The sequence below is a fragment of the Meleagris gallopavo genome, chromosome 5 (genome assembly GCF_905368555.1).
Source record: "Meleagris gallopavo chromosome 5, MGAL_WU_HG_1.1, whole genome shotgun sequence".
Taxonomy (NCBI): domain Eukaryota; kingdom Metazoa; phylum Chordata; class Aves; order Galliformes; family Phasianidae; genus Meleagris; species Meleagris gallopavo.
Window position 1 is genome coordinate 2,395,632 of NC_139408.1, and position 19,862 is coordinate 2,415,493.

Consider the following 19,862-nt stretch of genomic DNA (forward strand, 5'->3'; position numbering starts at 1 on the left):
TAGAAAGCGAATATCAGGTAAGAAAGTTAAATAGCCTGTGAAAATAGTGGTACAATATGAATGTCCATTTGAAGTTCGTTCTTGTTTGGCTTACTGGTATAAAGTGTATGTTTTTGGGTGTTTTTTTTTCTTAATGCAGTGCTAGCATATGGTGCAACAGGAGCTGGAAAGACTCATACAATGTTAGGTTCCCCTGAAGATCCTGGAGTGATGTATTTAACCATGATGGCACTTTATAATTGCATGGATCAAATAAAAGAAGAAAAAATATGCAATGTTGCTGTGTCTTATTTAGAGGTAAGTCAGCTCCTGGATTTAATACGCTGCTTTTAAGAAGGCATATTTTTATAAATCAAGTTAAACTTTTTATTTCCTCTGTCCTCCTACTCATTATGAACTATTCTGGGACTTTAGAAATGTATCCTTGATGGGACTGTAACTGAATAGTGCTCAACAAATTTGATGTTACTAATAGGCACCTGTTACTGTCTTGTATCTTCCCAAAAAGGCCAATCTCTTCTAACACATTCATTTCACATTCTAATAATACCTGTCCTGCAGATTAATTAAGTTCCTTGCTCCTTAGTTAAGTTCCTTCCATCTATTAATGGGTACAGGAGGATACTTTGTTGGGTATGCTAGCAGTAATTTCCTGTAAACACCGAAATTGCACAACTAGAAGATGGTTAATTCCTTTCCAGTAATATTCACTTCAGTTTTACTGTATCTCAGGTTAAAGTAATGCTTCAGTGAGGACTGCTATGGTACTGTTTAGCTCACTACAAAAAATTATTTTGGACTTTGCTGCCAGCTTCTCTTTATCTTGTTGGCAACATATTTCTGTTCTTGTTAGTCTCTATCTTTGCATTGCGGCAAAGCAGCAGTAGTAAAATGACTGTTATATTCTAGCTCCCACTAAGTCATAGTGAAATAGTAATTAGTGGTAGGGGAGGAGAGTATAGAAGAGGAATTAAACTATTTCAAGTGCTTCCACAGACACATCGGTTTATTCTTATCACAGCATGTCACTTTATATTAAAATAGTATTAAAAAATGAGGTTGCCATTCAAATCCAATCCTGTCAAGTATGATAGGGTAACTTTTCTAAAGATATTTTAAATTCCTTTGCAAAGGTGTACAATGAACAGATCCGTGATCTTCTGGTCAACTCAGGACCGCTAGCTGTTCGGGAAGATGCCCAGAAAGGGGTGGTGGTTCAAGGGCTAACATTGCATCAGGTATGTAAATAAATGCTGAAATTCAGGAGGTTCCACATTATTTGAGGTCAAATTAACCTATGATTGCACAGTGAAGTTGCTTGTAACTTAGTAATCTTGTGGGTTTGGTTTTGTTTGGTTTGGTTTTGTTTTTTTTTTTTTTTTTTGCAATAATCACTAGTAACATAGTAACCTGCAAACCTACTAAATAATTAATAAATGTTCTGAAAAAGCTACTGGTGTTCTTAAGTAAAAATGGATAAAAATTTGTCTTTATTACCAAACAGACGTTGCTGGTTTGATGCTTATTTTCAGGTTGTGGAAAGCTTGTTTTGACTTATAACCTTAGTATTTCTTAAAGGACTTCACTGTTTTCAATGCTATGCATGAGTGTTCAACACTTCTGCAAATCTTGTGCCTAGAACTTGGTTTTTCTGTTTGTTTGATTTATTTTTTTTTTAATGAAGACATCAGAAAGAAGTGCTGTTTCCAGACAAGTACAGCAACTTCAAAGTTGTTAACACAACCTCATTTCCCAATCTGATAATTAATGTCATGGACCAAACTTTTTTCTTCCTACAAAAATTTGGAGCCTGTTAAATGCTATGTAGTTTCCAGCTTCCATGTGCAACAAACAGTGAAGGAAGGAATCACATTACTTCAGCTCATCCTTTAAAGGCCTTCTTTTCCTATGCTTGAGTCTTGCACGAAAACAGTACTATATTAATATTTGAAGTATTAATACAACAAAGATTAATTAAGGCATTCTTAGGATTTCTTTCTAACTATGGATAGTACTTGCAGATTTAAGGGGCTTTTGGTGGGTTTTGTTTTGTTTTTGGCTTTCAGAAAGAAGTGTTTTCAGTTTCTAAAGCTCTTAAGTACTTGCTTTTCGTACTTTAACGTATTTAGCTGAGCGTATTTGAAGGGCCTCAACTCCAAAACAGCAATTTCTATTAACTCTATTTTGAAGTATCTTGTTTTTCCTTTAGGGTGAATGCTGATATTTTTTTTTTAACACTTTAATATATATGTATGTATATGTAGATAAGAATCACTGTAAAATCTTTTAAAATCTTATACAGCTAATGAGAAAGAGGGGTGAAAAAAGTGTACTTACCCTGTGCTCTGCTTTTAAAGCCCAAATCAGCAGAGGAAATCCTTCAAATGTTGGATTATGGAAATAAGAATAGAACACAACATCCCACAGATGTGAATGCCTCCTCTTCTCGTTCCCATGCAGTCTTCCAGGTAAGATGATATAGCAGGTGTACACCAGTATTTTTAAGTTTTACTTGTTGCCTAAATTTGAATATGATGGAAGTTTTTAAATACGCGCGCGCACACACACACACACACATATATGTATGTATGTGTATATATATATATATATAATCTCAGACCTTAATTTTAGTGCTCAGAGCTAAAAGTCTTCCAGTTCACTATTCATACTGAATAGAGTTGGAAGTAAACATGAGGAAAAGCTTTCTAATTCCAACTTTTAGAAACATCTTTTCTCTAAAACTGTGGTTTTGAGTTAAGAATATGCTTTGATACTGTAGAGTTATACTCTGGAAGGCCTTTTAATGTTTTCTGCTTGTATGCTCCTCTAATGTTGCTCAGCATTCTTGTACAAAAAATATTTTACAGAATGTCATTATTCTTCTGTCTATAAAGTGAACACTTCAAAATTACTTTTCTGTTGTTTGGTTTTGCATTGATTCCGGTTTTCTTTGTATTTTAGTGTGTAGCCAGTTGTAACACAAGCTAGGATTTAAGCAGATACATACTTGAACCATGAAAATGAAATGCATAATGCAAGGTTTTTACAGACCCTGTACAAATGTGCTAGTATTTAAGAATTCTCCAAAGATTATTGCTGCTTGCAGATTATCACAATCTCCTTCCAACTGCTCTTGAATACAAACTGGTATAAAAAAAAAAATAAAAATGAGTCCTGTTAGCTAAAGCTTCTTGATGCATTGGCTGCTACCTATGGCAAATCACATTATCTTCTGTTATTTATATGTTGCTATCCTGGGTTGAAAAATATTACAAAGCAACTTGAGCTCTTGTCCTGGTATTATTTAACTGTTAGACAGTTGATAACTGTACCTGCAAACTGAGGCCATGCTTAATAATGATAGTCAAAAGTTGATATTATCATTTAGATGATGCAAATACAAACAGCTGTAAAACAAGTACTCCAGATGTAAATTTCAGTCATTATTATTGACGATAAGTAACAGTAAATGTTTGACATATTTACATATTTCTGAAGTAGCTAACAGCAAAATTCCCTCACTAAAAGTGTTGGTTTTCCTATAGCTTAGGCTTCTGTTTGAAATTGTCCTTTCTCATTTCCTCAGATTATTTGCCTATGTTCATAAATTCAAAGCAATGAATTTGTACTGATTGGGTGGCTTGATTGCTGCATGGTCACCCATGTGTGCATCTTTAAAAAGGCACAAAGTGCAGTGCCACAGATTGAGGTCAGAGCACAAACAGCTGATTTCCTTGTTTACTTGGGGCTGAAGTGTCTTATCCTCACTTTTACTTGACAGCAAAGAGTTCAGATTTGTTTCATCAGGCAGGCTTTGCATTCATCTCACTTCATCTCTAAAAATGGCAAGCAATTAAGTAAATTAGGTAGCTGTTGCAGTCTAGTGGTATTTTTAACAGAAAGGCAAGCAATTAAGTGAATAGAGATGCTGGAGAGTTCATCTTCTCCAGCCTGCATTCTTTGTTTACCCTGGCAAATTGATCTCAGTGTAGGTATGTTTACTCATTAGCAAAAATTGCTTAAGCACCAAATGAAATAAACTGTATTGACAGAATGAGTATGTTTGTATCTTACTGCAGTTTTGTTGGAAGGTATGACCAAAAGAAACATCCTGTGTGCAGACTTGATCTTTCTTTAAACGCGTTGTTGCAAATTAATTCTCCTTAGAGAACGGGTTGGAACAAAAGTGCTTGAAGGTGAATGGGTTGTTAACTGTTGGCAATAAAGTAAAAACATAATGAATTGAAAGATCCTATTGAACCTAAATGTTGTAGGAACAAAAAATTCGATTTCTGTGGATGTATGCATAAAAAGTAATGTATGGTGCTCCTTGTTTGTAATGTATTAAACAAAAGCACCGTGGTCATTGATTTCTGTAGGTACCAGTCGGGTACCTACAAGTATCTTTCATTTTGTACGTATATGAACGTCTAAAATGGTATGATGCATCAAAGAGTACAATTAACCCTGAAAGGATTGTTTACAAAATACTTCTAAAGAAAGCATTTGACTTGAAAAAAATAAGTAGTGTAAGCTTTTGCAGCTCACATGTATTAATCACAGCCATACACTTCTTAAAGGGGGGATTTTAGATGCTTTGTCTACCTGAGGTCCTTATTAGCAGCACTGGCATCTCTAAGAAATAATTACAAACTAGTCAGCTAGTACTGTAAGTAATTGCTTATGTCAGTTTGCAGCTATTTCCTTTATTTACACAACACTGAAAGGGTTCTGTTGATGAATGAAGAAGTGGGGAGGATTGTGCTTTGGGGCATTTCCTATATCTTTTGGATTTTGATAAAAGCTTGAGTCATAGAACATGATTTGGCTGTCACTCCACCTTTCTCTAGTTGACTAATGGCTGTTAACTGGATTTTGTTAGTGTTACCAGCCTGGAATACCTCCTTGCTGATGATAAATACAGAGAAATGGCTTTTCTCTCTTGTTGTATATTGATCTTACTAAAATAGTACAATGGGTCTTGATTGTACTGTTTGATGCAGAAATATTTAATATTTACATTTGGTATAGACTTGTTTACTCCCCCACAGTGCAATATGAGAAAGTATGAAGGGCAAAAAGAGGTGAGTGGGGAAACCGTGTGGTTCAAAATAAAGACAGTTGGAAGAGGACAGAAAAAGTTATTGCTTTGGAAAAACGCAACCAGTTTTGTCACTGGTTAAGATGTTACATGAAATATATCACTATTTGGATGAGGTCTGCTCTCCGAGTTGTGTCCCCTCCTAGCTTCTTGCCCACTCCAAGCTGACTGGCTGGAGTGGAGCAGGGGTTGACTGAGAAATGGAGAAGGCTTTCATGCTTTATAAGTACTACTCAACAATATGAAAACATTAGTGTTCAACTGTCCTAAATCTGAAAGACAGCAACATATGAACTTGTACAAAGAAAATTTACTGCTCCCCAGCCAAACACAACCATACAACCATACCCAATTTTTTTTTTCCTACCTGAAGCAGGTAAATTTGAGGTGTCAGAAATTATGTTACATTAGGACAAACTGTCTGTTGATGAGTATGGAAAGGTTTAATTTAGAATGCAAAAGGATTCCCATGAGAATTTCTGACGACAGTTGTTGCACTGTAAAATCAACTTAGAGTAATAAGACACTGGATAGTGGTCTACTAACTTTTTTTTTTTTGCCTTGTAGATTTACTTAAGACAACAAGACAAGATAGCTAGCATTAGTCAAAATGTTCGAATCGCCAAAATGTCCCTCATTGACCTCGCAGGATCTGAACGTGCCAGTGCCACAAATGCTAAGGGGGCTCGTTTTAGAGAAGGAGCAAATATTAACCGCTCCCTGCTAGCTCTTGGAAATATCATTAATGCCTTGGCAGATCCAAAGGTACGTGGTGGTTTCCCAAGCTGTCTTCAACTTCTAGTTTTGTGGGAATGTTTTTGAACATAAGCATTAAGTGTTGCATCTTTTTGACTCTTACTTTTTGTTTATAATTTCCTCATTGTCTGTCACCGTGGAGTTTATCAGAAAATGTATGTAATAGGGCCTTTATTCTCTTAAGAAATAGAGCCTCTGTAGACTCTGCTGAGGGGTGGGATAGGGAGGGAGTTGTTTTATAACCTTTTAGTTACTGAATCATCTGATGTTGCTTAATTTTAGCCACGTGAGCTTTGATGCTGACAGTAATTTCCATATGAAAGAGAAACAATGTGTTTTAAGTATCCTCATTTCATATCTGATTATATTGATGATTGGAATAACCATTCTGTGGATTGCCTTAAGGTTTATTTAGCTAAACTACAGGGTTAGGTTTTTCCTTTCACAAAAAGAGTGTTGAATGAAAGTATCCTATACAGCGTTGCTTAAACTCAGAACAGAAATCCTGAGGTTTTCAACTGTTACAACTGTTAGGAATTCTGCCCATCATCACAGAATCACAGGATGGTCCGGTTTGGAAGGGACCTCAAAGATCATGAATCTCCAACCCCCCTGCAGGGGGGACGTGCAGGGCCACCAACCTTCACATTTAGTGCTAAACCAGGCTGCCCAGGTCCCCAACCAATCTGGCCTTGAACACCTCCAGGGATGGACGGGGCATCCACAGCCTCTCTGGGCAGCTGTTCCAGCACCTCACCACACTCATAGTAAAGAAATTCCTCCGTTATCAACCATGTATGAGTCTATTAGGCTTGATGATGTGCATCTGAACTGTTTCTTGTTCTTTTTTTTTTTTCTTTCTTCCTAATTCTTTCCATTTTGTGAAACACACATTTTGCACAGTAACAGGAATTAATGGATAACTTTCTAACCAGTTCATAGTGGAGATTCATTTGAGGATTCTTTTCATTAATTTGGTAAAAAGGCAGTATGTTTTGTACATGGAAGCCACCTTACTAATCTTCAACTTTGAAAGGATACTTGTGATTTTTCACTTTAATAGAAGGGAAAAAGAAGAGCTACTTGGGACTTTCTGTAATGTATTGTTGGAGAAACTTATTTCCTTTCTTTCCACCTCAGTTCGTGGTTAAACTAATAGACATCATCTGATTGAATGTGTTGTACTGTCAATAGCATGAGAACTTCAAATAAATGTTGAAAAGCAGAATTGAAATGGTACAATTATTTATCAATTGCTTTTCAACAAGATAGTTTTTTGTGCATCAGGAAAAGCTTTCATGGACACGCTTGCTTTCCTGTTTCTTCTGTAATTACTTTTTTTGTCTTTCTGTATACATGACTTGGTTATTGTAATACATTTCTCCTCTCTGATTTTTTTCAAGATTGCTTCCCTAAAGTATGTTTTCATACTGCTGCTAATGTTCCCACCTGTCTTTAAAGAATACTTTCCTTTCCAGTATTGTCATTGTACACTGTATATGTCCAAACCTGTCTTGTCATTAAATCTCTTACTAGAGATTGTTGCTGTGCACTTATTTCCTGCATTGACTGGGAGGGCCTTGCATTTCCTTATCTACTTTTCTAGTGAATGCTATGTTCTTTCTCATCTTTGTTTCTCTTATCTTCTTGCTATAAGCTGACTTTCAAATAGTCCAGTTGGAATCTTTGTATTTCCTTTGATCTTTTCAAAGTATTACCCTGTTTCAACAAACTTTATTTTTAAGCTTTGTCCCTATTTTAATATTTTGTTGGGTGGGGTCTGTAAGGTAGAGTATGTTTGCTTTAGGTTGAAGAAAATCAATATGCAAGATGTTACCTGTTTGGTACAAATGTCCAGTAGAAAAAAGTATAGGTATTTAATAAAACAGTTTTAAGATAATTATAACAGTCTCAGCTGAATTACAATGGATGTAGTTAAGGTGAATACTGTAGTACTTCCCTTCAGTTACTTTCCATTATAGTCACACAAGACAGAAAAACAAGCATCAGAGCATTATTGAGCGTTTGCTGTTTCAGTTATTTGTGAGGACTGTTAGCAAAGATTTGAAGTATTAGAATTTTGCCCTTCTAGTCAGTAGTAAGTTGTTAAATCTCAACTCATCAGTCAAGGGGGTTGCTCTATCAGGCTTTCCTGCCTTCAGCTACTAATGTTTTCTACCTTGCTGGCAACAGGGTCATGTTTTCCAGATCAGGAAATGCCATTTTTGTTTTGGGTTCCATGTCCCAGAGTTTATTTTGAAGGAGGAGACGAGGTGTGCATTATGGATTTGATTGGTCTTTTGTGTTCTTGTGCCCACCTCGTTTGTGGCAGTAAATTATTCTCCTGATCTGGCTCAGCAGCTCAAGGGAAATGGCATGAACAGTTGTATGAGAGAGGGGACAAAACATCCTGAATTTTTGCCAAACTCAAATCCGTAGCTTGCACCTCTCAGCTAGCAATTTCTCCTTTCAAATAGGGTGAATGATCAAAGCTTTTATTTCCTTTTATGCTGCCTGGCAAAGCTGCAGACTTTCACCACCATCTTGTTGGGGTAAAAGGCAGAATTTAGAACCTGCACTGTTTTATATAAGTAAGCTAATTCACATTGACGTATTTAGTATGGGATTGGGGTACTAATTGCTTCTATACTATGAGATGGAGACTGTAAATGTAACGAAGGAAGGAGCTTTACTGAGCAAACTCAAGCTTGGAGAGGTGGTTGAGTCAATATCAGTGCAAATAATCAAAAATCAACTGGTCAAAATTCTTGGCAGCTTGCTGTAGCTGATAATGCTTTGAGTATAGGGATCTTAAAAGGAAGGACTTCACAACTTCAATCACTCTGAACTGAAATGGTTTTAGCATAGCCTACTTTATGTTAGCTGCTTACACCATAAGATTTTTTGTTATATATACAGACATTAGGAAGTAACCTGACCAACAATTCTGCTATAGAGGTATTAATTTTAAGAGGTTTAAAGCAGATTGTTTTAGCTGTAAATGTGATTTTGAGGAAGGTTAACTTATGTAAAAGAGAGATTCTAAGTCTGTTTGTCATGTTTAGTGGTATTCCTGAAAGGGTAAGCAAACATTTAAGCATATTTAAAGTACAGCTGCTTAATACATAACAATGTTTTCTTTATAGAGCAAGAAACAACACATTCCTTATCGAAACAGCAAGCTCACTCGTTTGTTGAAAGATTCCCTTGGAGGAAATTGCCGAACAATAATGATAGCTGCTGTTAGCCCATCTTTTATGTTTTATGATGATACATATAATACTCTTAAATATGCAAACCGAGCAAAGGATATTAAGTCTTCTGTGAGTATATTGGTATTTATTGATCTTCTGTCAAAGTATAGTAATATCTTCTTAAGAGAAGGGTTATTATTTCTTTCAGAAGACTATTTTCAATTTACTTAACTTTTTTTTTCCTCAAAATTCTTTTGTTGTCTCTTCTTTCTTCATCTGAGTGTTTGTTACTGAGAGTGAGCTGAAAAGATTTTGTCTTCCGAGCCTCAGATTTAGAAATAATCTTCAACTGGTGAGATCCACAACCAGTTTCAGTGTCTTACCATTATGTATTCAGAGATCAGTAAAGCCCATGAAAGAAGTGTTTGAACAGTTGTGCACGAGCCAGTCCAGCTCTGTCACAAGTAGGATTCAACTGGAGCTGAGAATCTGAATGAGATTATATTGACAAGTGGAAATCCATTGTGGCTGCCTGTCTTCTGCTCTGTAGTATCTATTTAGATAGTTGTGAATTTTTAATAATCCTTTGTACTGTGATATCAAAATTTCTTTCACATACTATGGAGTTTTTACTGTAATTTCCTTTTTTTGCATAGTTTTTTATTTTTAATATTTATTGCTCTTTTGAGGAAAACTATATCTAGCAGATCATGGCAAAATCTAAAAAGTTCAATTTTGTGGCCAAGCCAGAAATATATTCGTCCCTTTCCTCAGAGTATAGTGCAAAGGCAATTATGTAGTACTTAAACACAGTCTCTTTTTATGCAGGGAAATTAAAAAATCTCCTTTGTGAATTATAATTTGTTTCATTTCTTTAACAGTTGAAGAGTAATGTTGTTAGTTTGGACAGCCACATAAGCCAATACGTTAAAATTTGCAATGAACAGAAGAAAGAGGTATGTCATAATCTGTTGTTAAAATGTTGGCATATAATTGTTACAAGTTTGAATTTTAAAATAATGTGATTGAACTTATAAGGCAAATATTGTCCTAATAATTCTGTGTAAATTTAAGAAATGTTCATTTTTTCAAAAAGGATATCACTTAGTGCTATTGGTAATGTGCCTTAAGACAAACGTACAGAAGGATTGCTTCAAAAATTGAGGGGAAAAAAATCCAGCTAAAAGGTACCTCTTTTGTTTAAGATCATGATGCTGAAGGAGAAACTGAGAACATACGAAGAAAAGACAGCAAGCATCCATCAAAGCCAGGATTCTTCTGTAATTTCAAACCATCAGCAAGTAGAAATACAAAGGTAAATTGATCACGTGAAGATTTTTCCTTCAAGACTGGGGTTTGCCTGATTATAATTAATAAATATATAGTAAAATAACATATAATATAAATAAATAATATAAAATAGAAAATAACAATATAATAAAAAAATTAAATCATCTGTGGAATGAAATTACTCTTTCAGTATTGGTTTTGTAACTCCTAACATTGTTTTAGGTAGAGTAGTGCAGTACTGCCACTCCTGTTCAGAAAAGCTGAAAAGGTGAATTTAAAATGAAACAAGTGCTGTGTACTTGAGGAAGTATTTCAACTTACTAGGCAAACTACTCAACAAAATACTGTAGGATAATCACGTAGCCTGACCATCAAGAAGCTGATATGACTCACCGACATCATGAATTAGATCTATGATGAAGGTCTTATATCTATAACTACTTTCTTGTGAAGTGTTTACTGACTGGCTTAGGGTTGTTCGCTAAGGTGTTGTTATTCACACTGAAAAATCACTACGTCTGCTAATAAGATATAACTAACAATTGCCAGCCAGATAATCAATAGGAGAAAAAATAAGGCTGGGGGAGGGATGGCGTAGAGAAGGAATAAATCATGCAATTATTAAATATATGTAGGCTGCACAGTAAGCTGCGGACAGAAAAAGAATAAATGTAACAGTATAGATTAGTGTTGCATTTGAGGGCAGTGTAATAAAATAATACAGTATGCTTAAGAAAAGGGAAAAGCATGATAAAAAAGCCTCCTGGTAACTGGAATAATCTTGTGGGGTGATGCAAGCCCTTTCTATAGGACTTGGAAAACTAGACAGTCCTTGTATAAGAGAGAACAATTGTTGTTTTTTGTTAATGAGAAACTGATCTTCTTAACCTAAAAAATGGGAAAATAACTTTTTTACTTGTAAGAGATTATAGCTTTTAAGATATATTATCAATACACTGGTTAAGCCTAGACTAGTAGAGATATATGTTTCTGGGAGAGGTATAGTAGAGTTTCTGCAAGGTTCTGTTTGTTAATTCTAGGAACATGTTGTCAAATGGAAATTGATACTCTATATTGCATAATACTGCATATTTAATATTCTACTGCATATTTAAAATAATAATAATAATAAATCTATATACAAGTTCTAATGCTGTTGTTTCTGAGCACAGCCAGGTTAACTATTTTACCAGTAACCTTTCAGGATGAGGAACAGAGGAATATATGAATGCCAGCTTTCAGCAAAGCCACAATAATTTGTTTTTGTGGGCTGACAATGTAGAATGCCTAAATGACAGCAGATGCTGTTATGGCTGACAAATATTTCATCAATAGTACCCTTCCTGTGAGATTTGAATGGCAGGAACTGGAATTATTCTTTCACGTAGAAACTCAGTCACATTAGTAGGCTTTTTGTTCCTATTGCTTTTAGATTTCTCAACCTTCATGGTGATTTCATGATGTTCCTACCAATTTTTCCGGTGTGACAAGAGAATACTTAAGATATTTATATGTGTTTGTTACACAAGTCAGTATATTCCACGAAGGTTAGGTTTTGGTTTGAAAGTCTCACTGGGTCTGTCCCTTAATATCTCATATTTCTGATATTTATCCACCTACTTAGTTCAGTAAATACTTTTTCTGGCCTCTTGAATGTGTTTTTTATCTGGGAAAACCTTCTGAGATAACAGTAAAAATCCATTTCTTCAAATTACAGGTTAGTGCAAGAAAAGAAATGTTTACTAAAATAGTACCCAACAAGATTTCATTGAAATTGAGCTAGTATAAAATCTTCCATACTCTTAGGCAGACTTGACTGTTTAGCAACAGATTAGGATCTTGGAGATTTTTCAAGGAAAGGAGGTAATCTTTGTTACGTTTGTTTGGCTAAGCTTAAGCTTGTTAAGGTTCATTGTGTATGTGTTTTTTATCTGCTGAAGGAGAAGAAATTTATTATATATTGTTTAGAGATGTATTGTTAGCATCAAATGTCTGGATGAAAACCAAAGAAATTACAGCTGTTAGGTATCTTTAGCTGTACTTGTGAAACCTCTTCAGAAACCTGTGAAGAAATTGTGTAGGGGGAAATGCTTTTACTTACTGGATATTGGTTGTCTCTTCATTCATCATAAAGTACAAGCTTGATATTTTATTGGAAAGAGATGGTAAAGTGTCATTCTTATCTGCAAAATGTTAGCAGTTTGGACGAGTTCCTTATTTAACTGTAAGTTTAAGAGGTCATTTAATGGATTACTTTGTCCTGTCTAAATATTACCACTTTTCTACCGTGGCATATATACCACAGTTCTGTGAAGAACATTCTTTGTTTATCTATATTCTTCTCTCTCCTCTCTAAATTAGGGTTTTGACTGTACATCAATTCACGTATCCCTAAATTAAGGGTATTTTAAGAATTTTATTAAAGCATACTAAGTAATGGAATCACATGATGGTTTTTTTTGAGGCTAAGCCTCAAAATCCTCAGAGACATCTTCCAGTGTGATCTGAAAGAGGTTCAGGTTCACCTGATTACTCTTCTTGCTCCTGCAAACCTAGAAATCATTCCTGTGCTTTCTGTTGACTAAAGCTGGGAGACATGATGTCTGCCAAAGTTTCAAGTCTTCAGCCTACTGATGCAGATCGTGGACACTGACTTTGGTTCTGCCACCCATACATAGGTCTGTGAGCTCTGAAAGTAGGTAGTCCAGAGATAATTATATCCTGCATGTGCTTACAGCTTCACTCTAACATTTTTAAGTGAAGAATAGGGAAGATTACTTCACAGGAAGAAAAGTATGCTTACTAAGAAATGCATTTCAAAGCAGGAGTTTTGCAAAGGCTTCTCTGCTTGATACTATAGCTGGGACACTGATCTTTAACTACACAACTACACCTATTCTGCAGCTTCACTTGAACTCTTTGCAGAGTTTGACTGTTGTTAAAATGAATAGAATTTGCCATCACTTCTCTACTGCTGTATTTCCAAAGCAGGTGGGAGGGACCGTGTTTCTATGGATACTGTGGAGGCAAAAAAAAATTTTCAGCCACTTGTGCAAACATTCACTCATAGGGTGACTGTTTGTATAGATAGTAATAGTGTAAAGTAAAAGCAGTCATGATCTGCAGTAGAATATCTTATTCCTTAAAGAAATATTTCTAAATTCACTGTGTCTGTACAGATTTTTACATCAATACAATAGCATTGTCTGGAGAACTTTGGGCAAGACTCCTGAGTTTCTGAAACTATAGAAAAGAGTTGCTCTGTTCTTAAAATGCAAGTAATAAGACAGTTTGGGTTGTTCAGACCCCAGATTATGAAATTACTACTTCTGAAATGCATTGTCTAAAAGTTAACTGTATGGCAAGAATGTCTCTTCAGCTTGTTCTCTGCTTCAGCCTATGCTCAATTTTATAGTACCTTATTTTATAGCAGCATTTCTTGATGGTCTGTAATAAACAATGTATAACAATCTAATTCTGCACATCTTTAGAACACTTGCATGTTAAACTGTCATCTTATGTGAGAATTATCTTGGTGTCATGATTGACAAATGCAGCATCTTTTTGGCTATTCTGGACTGTACCTGCAGTATTTGGGAGTGAAGGGGGAAAGTACCACCACAAACTTACATTGCAATGTGGTAATCTTTCTAGGCTTTCTCCTTATGCTTGTTACTCTAATTCGCATTGCAGAGTAGGGATAAGCAGATTTTAGAGTCCATTTAGACATCAGTCTAGTTGGAGTAACTTCTAAGTATCTTCCATCACTGTTTCCCCTATTAGCCTGATAAGTGGTAAGGAATGATGCATATTCTGGTTTACAGCTTGCTTTGGAGACTTTCCCAAAGTAAAGGATGGCCTGTGTGTGTGTACATATTATATATATATACATATATAAATTTATATGTATATATATATATATATTTTTAATATATAAAATAATAAAGTATTAGTAGCTCACTCGCTTATCTTCATTGTGATACTTCACTTGTAATAGATACAAAGGAATTCTTAAAAATGTGTTTGCAAACCGTGAGGAAATCAGAGAAGAATACCTAAAGCTGGAAATGCAGCTGAAAGTCAGTACACTGAAGGCTTATTATCAGAAACAGTATCATGAACAAATTCAACTGATGTGCTCCGAAGAAAGAATAGAGAAGGTGAGTTGTCTAAATCCTCAAGTGTTTATGCAACTTAAACAATTAGCTAGTGCTTTGTTATTTATACTGTTGATATGGGACACTCTGATTAACACTCAGATAATATTTCTAACGTTAATACAGAAAATGTTATTGTAATGCCAGTTAGGCTTTTTTCCCCCTGCAACATAAACTGTGTTCTTGCTTATTACTGCTAATTGTGAAAACTTTTTTCAGCTTAACCTTTTGCAGGTTGGAGTGTCGTAGTTACTTAATGCCTTGGGAGACTCACCGTGATCTCGTCCAAAAACAGTGTGATAATATGTGGATGGTACAGCCATAGAAACTGTTATGAAACTGATATAACCATGTGTCATTACTAATCTGTTCATAGGGAAAAACACTGACCTTGTGCTAAACAAGACAGATTTTTACTGTTTCCGCTAGTCACCAGAAAGCTCTCTGAATAGCTCTTTATGGGCAAAGTCATGTGAGCCAAAATCACATTTAATTGCTATAAAATTTAACTCAAGAGTGTGAGGCTAAGTATTAACAACTGATGTTGTTGCACTGAATGCTCACTTCCTTCTAGAAGATCAAGGTAACATGTAGTATCTTAATTTCTCTGATACAGTTTGACTTAAATGCTTTATGTACTTATGAAACTGAGAGTGGGGCTGATTTTGATTAGTGACAGTAACGGTCTGTGTTGAGCTGAAGATGATAATTTGCAAGTTACTAATTTTTTCAGTAATTCACAAGACATTTGGTCCAAATGGAAAAACGTGTCACAAGTTTTTTGGTTGTCATTAAGACATTTCAAGTGACTAACGCACTCTAGAATTCTTTCATCTCATAGAAACTCTGAAGTAATGCTTTTGTCCAATGGGGCACAGCTAGATGTTTTCCATTTAATTGTTTGTGCTCAGTAACTGCATATAATCACTTTAGACAAGTTAATGTAAAGCATGTTTTCTTACCTGCATTTGAAAAACCTCAATTTGAAAACTTAAATTCAATATAATATTATTTTTGTTTTGCTTCTTTATGAAATTGAGTTTGTTCCCTTAATTTCTGCTGTTGCAAATGTTTTTTGGGTGACGAGATTTTTGCAACACTTCAGTTAGTGGAAATTTGGTTAATCCTGACTGATCATCCCATTTTCTACTTAACTTCTCTGAATTCCAGCCCTTCTAGAACTCAAGCTCTGTATGCTCAAAAGTTCTGTTTACGTACTCTGGCCTAATTCTTCTGCTTTATTACCCCTGTTTCTGACTGTTTTCCTGTACCTACAGTATTGTTGACCTTACTAAGTTTAAGGAAGTCTTCATGCAGTTTTGACCCAACGTATCTTGAAGCTTTCTTTATCAGTCTTGCAATCTGTACTTTCATTTAAGATACAGCAAATACTGCTACTCTTATAGGCTTTTAAAAGGTGCATTCAATATGAAATCCTCCACTTCTGATGCTTCATTATGGTTTTTACCACCTTTAAAAGCAATGTAGTCCTCAAAAGCATTGAAATCATGGCTTCAGTTTTTCTGCCTCCTGCAATTGCCTATGTTGAATCTACTTGTTGAGTACATCCCAGTTCTTCAGTCTGGAACTGACAATTTTCTTCTCCATCTCATGTGATTTATGCAGTTATACTACAGAGTAGGAGCCAAGTGTCTTGGCCAGGAGGATGTGTTTCAGAAGTCATGCCCTCTAAAACAATTATATAGCTAGCATGCTTTATTGGCCTTTTTTCTATTTCATAGTAATGTCACATCTTTTCTTCCTTGGGGCCTATTAGAAGGGTTCATTAAATGGTAGGGTATTGTCAATGCCATCTTCATTTGACATGCCTTTCTTGTACCACGTAAAAACTGAAGACCAGAATGCAAAATAACACATCTGGTTTTCTCTGTTTCAACAGTCTTGAAAGCTTTTTCCTGGCCTTGCTGGACAGCAGGAATCAGCAGCCACTGAAATTGTAGTCTGACAATTCTTTCTCTTGGTACTTTCCCTGAGGAGCTCACTTTGACCTTCTGGGTTCTTCAGTCTCTGCTTTTTCCTTAGACTGTCTTATCTGCTAAGTGAAGCTCTGACCAGAGTCTAGTCTTTGCCTGGAGCACACACACAGTTCAGGTCTCTTTGCCGTGCTGATTCTGTGTTCTGCTCACCAAGTGTTGAAGCAAATAAACATGTTGAAAAGTTAGCAAAAAAGTATGAGAATGTTTACATGTGGTTCAGTAATGCTCCATAAGGAGAATGAGCTATTTTTACTTTTATTAAACTAGCCAAAAATGCAAAATATTTGCTGTGTAAGCATATGGAATAATTTTATAGAGAGATGCTAGGAAACATCATATGAAAGTTGCCGCTTTAAACGCTGTGTATCTTTCAATTTTAGGCCACTTGCAAGCGGGATCATATGCTTGCAAGGCTTAGAACCTACTGTGCACATATACAGAAGAAGAAAGAGGAGAAGATGGAACACTTTGAGGAAAATACCAATTGGCTGCATCGCGTTGAAAACGAAATGCGCCTCCTGGATCAAGGTGGCTGTATTCCAAAGGTAAAAGGCCTTTCACTTCAAGGGCAGGTTTCATGCTTTGTGAGCAACATTTGACTCAAGAATAGATTTTTCTTCTTTCCATCTCGCTTATGATTTTTACTGTGACTAATTCTTTCAGAGTGGTTTCAAAATCTAGTGTAAGTATTTTAGATTTTCTCCATAAAGGTATCATATTGTTTGTACAATCATTCTGTGTAAAAGTGTATAACTACCTGTAAAAACACATTCTAAAAGTAAATAGATGGTATGGCTGAGCGCTTGAGAACAGCTGCTTGAGAGTTGATCCTACTTCTTGCCCTACACTTCTGTTCTTGCCTTCACAGTAGGTCTTAATGCTTGTCTAAGCATGCCTAACCTAGTTTTTATCTTGGCAAAAAAAAAAACAAAAAAACACCACATTCATTTCAAGGTTGCGAGAGAGGTGAGAATCAGGGAAGAAATCGTGTTAAGCTCTCTTCCAAGTTTTAGCAACTCGAGCTTGATGCAGTCCCAGGTGAACACCAGAGCTGGCAGAAGGGGAGGGATGAAAGCATGTACAGGAAAAAACAGATGAGGAAAAGAAAGGGTTGGGATTTTCCTCCCTGCCTTTTGATTTCAGCTGGCAATTAGGTTGGCTCGAACTACATTGTGTAATGAGCACTTGTATAACTCAGGTAATGGAATACTTGTATTAGGATGACTAAAATTTTTTTTATACTGTAAGAGGTAATTTTAAAGTATTTCAAACAAAATATTGGATCACAGGAAGATGACTGAATACAATGAAGACTTGTTCCAGTCAGTGTTGCTGAAATCCAAATATGGAGCAAATCCATAGGAAAAGAAACAAGTGTGTCTTTGGCCATGCACACGTAAATACATGTGTGCCTGCTAGACTCCTAGAGCTAATTAGAGCACACTCACCTTTTTGTCAAAGGAAATTAACAAAACAATATTTATGCATGTAAATTAAAATCAAGTAATTCACACCTATCTGTTGCAATGAATTTATTAGAATACTATTGATACATTTTAGCTTTACATTTCAATAGATCGCCTATTAATATGATTATTTGTCATTTATGCTTCAGTTTCTCACTTATAATTTGGTCTACAGTAGTTTGTTGTTTTTTTTTTTTTTTCATTGCTAATTTCCTAAGGAACTGCATGAAGATCTTCAGTGTTGCCACTTAAACCTAGAAGTTAAGGACTTGAAAGCCCAGATTGAGCACATGTTATCTCTATTGTCGCTTCAAGATCAGCACTATAAACAGATGGAGAAGTAAGTACAGTTTCAGTACAGGAGGCCTCTTTAAAACTTCCATTTTGGCATTTGTAACTTTGGAATACCTATCTATAGAACTGATATTTAGTTAAAACAGAAGCATGATTTTTCTCACTTTTATCTTTAGATTAAATTGTTTTCTTCTATAAAAAGATAAGAAAAATAATAACTTGTTAAATCTTGGTTTCTGTCATTCTTTCATTCTTTATCTGAAACTACAAGCACTGTGTCCATCACTTATTTTTACCTCATTTCTTTGCATAGCTTTTTTTGTTAATAGGCTATTGTGTCTTTTTTCAGTCTTAAGTTGAACAGTACAGTTGAACTGTTGAACAGTGATTGTAATTGTTTGCATTCGTATTCATGTCTACAGTGCAGGAAATCAAATGGTTCTATCTGTATTAAGAATGTTATAATTAAACTGGTATATATGTGGTCAGACTGCAAAAAAAAAAAAAGCTGAATTTGAAGGTAAATATCAGCTCTGTCATCTGTCTCTTTAACCTGTTGAATACAAGCCTTCAGGGTGCAAGATATGCAATGAGAAGTATTCACAAATGTCTTCAGTAAATATATGTAAAATGTATGTAATGAAATACTTCCAAAATGAAATAACTGGCTTCTACTTCACCATTTGAAGAAAGGGTATTTAGCATAAGCTTTACAGTAACAAATACACAAACCTTCAAAGCTGAAAGCTAAACACTTAACATTCCAGTTCTGTAATTTCAAGTTTCCCATTTTTTTTTTTGCATACACATCCCCTTGGCTACTGTTTGAACCTATAGCTTAGTCCTGCAACCGAGGCAAGAGCTAACAAATTCCTTTAATCGTATAGATTTCTGAATCTTCTGTCATCTGAACTCGTTTTGCAGTTGTGCGTGCATCTTATCCTTAATTTTAGAATGTCAAAATTCCATCAGGATATGACAACTATTTCTGTACTGTTTGAGATATCTTAGAAACAGTGAGGAAAAACTGAGGATCTTAGACACTGAGGAAGAACTATACTTGGAAAATACTTATAGTGAAATACATGATTTTGCTAAGAGAAAAGTTACTCAGCTTAGTCAAGAATGTTTTTTTCTTAGTTGAAATTTTGTGGAATAAAACAAGACTGTACAGCAGATCTCCAGGATGGAAGGGGACAAGGAAAAACCTTTGAATTACTAGCGGTGGCAGCAGTGCTAGTATAGACCAGATTGTGATTTAGTCACTTTTCTCTTGTTCTACAGAGTTCTAACTGCTTTGCTTCCAGTTCTTCGCAAGCAGTATCTGACTTTGAAAGAAGCTGGGTTGACAAATACTTTAACTGAGACTGAATTTGGAGAGGTGGAACAGCTGATTCAAAGACAAAAGTCAGTAGTTTGGGCTGACCAGACTGGAGATGAGGAACAGAAGGAAAACCGCGAGCTAGACGTGTCAGCTATCTTTGCGTTCCCACAACTTGTGACCAAACAGAAGACCCCGTGCTGTAAGTATATAACTACATTTTTCTCTGTTGGAAATATTTAAGTGTTTCATGAAAAAGCTGTGTCTCATTAATGTATAATTGTGG

General features: G+C 35.5%; 1 protein-coding gene across 1 annotated transcript in view; it reads left to right on the plus strand.

Moving 5' to 3' along the window:
* KIF18A (kinesin family member 18A) overlaps window positions 1–19,862 on the plus strand; it is a 37,239-nt gene that overhangs the window by 1,935 nt on the left and 15,442 nt on the right. Inside the window, exons 3-13 of the mRNA XM_003206089.4 lie at window positions 140–297; window positions 1,134–1,238; window positions 2,358–2,468; window positions 5,669–5,866; window positions 9,004–9,180; window positions 9,933–10,007; window positions 10,257–10,366; window positions 14,339–14,501; window positions 16,876–17,040; window positions 18,180–18,301; window positions 19,540–19,778. Of these exons, the coding sequence (XP_003206137.4) occupies window positions 140–297; window positions 1,134–1,238; window positions 2,358–2,468; window positions 5,669–5,866; window positions 9,004–9,180; window positions 9,933–10,007; window positions 10,257–10,366; window positions 14,339–14,501; window positions 16,876–17,040; window positions 18,180–18,301; window positions 19,540–19,778 (1,623 nt within the window). The remainder of the gene's footprint in view (window positions 1–139; window positions 298–1,133; window positions 1,239–2,357; window positions 2,469–5,668; window positions 5,867–9,003; window positions 9,181–9,932; window positions 10,008–10,256; window positions 10,367–14,338; window positions 14,502–16,875; window positions 17,041–18,179; window positions 18,302–19,539; window positions 19,779–19,862) is intronic.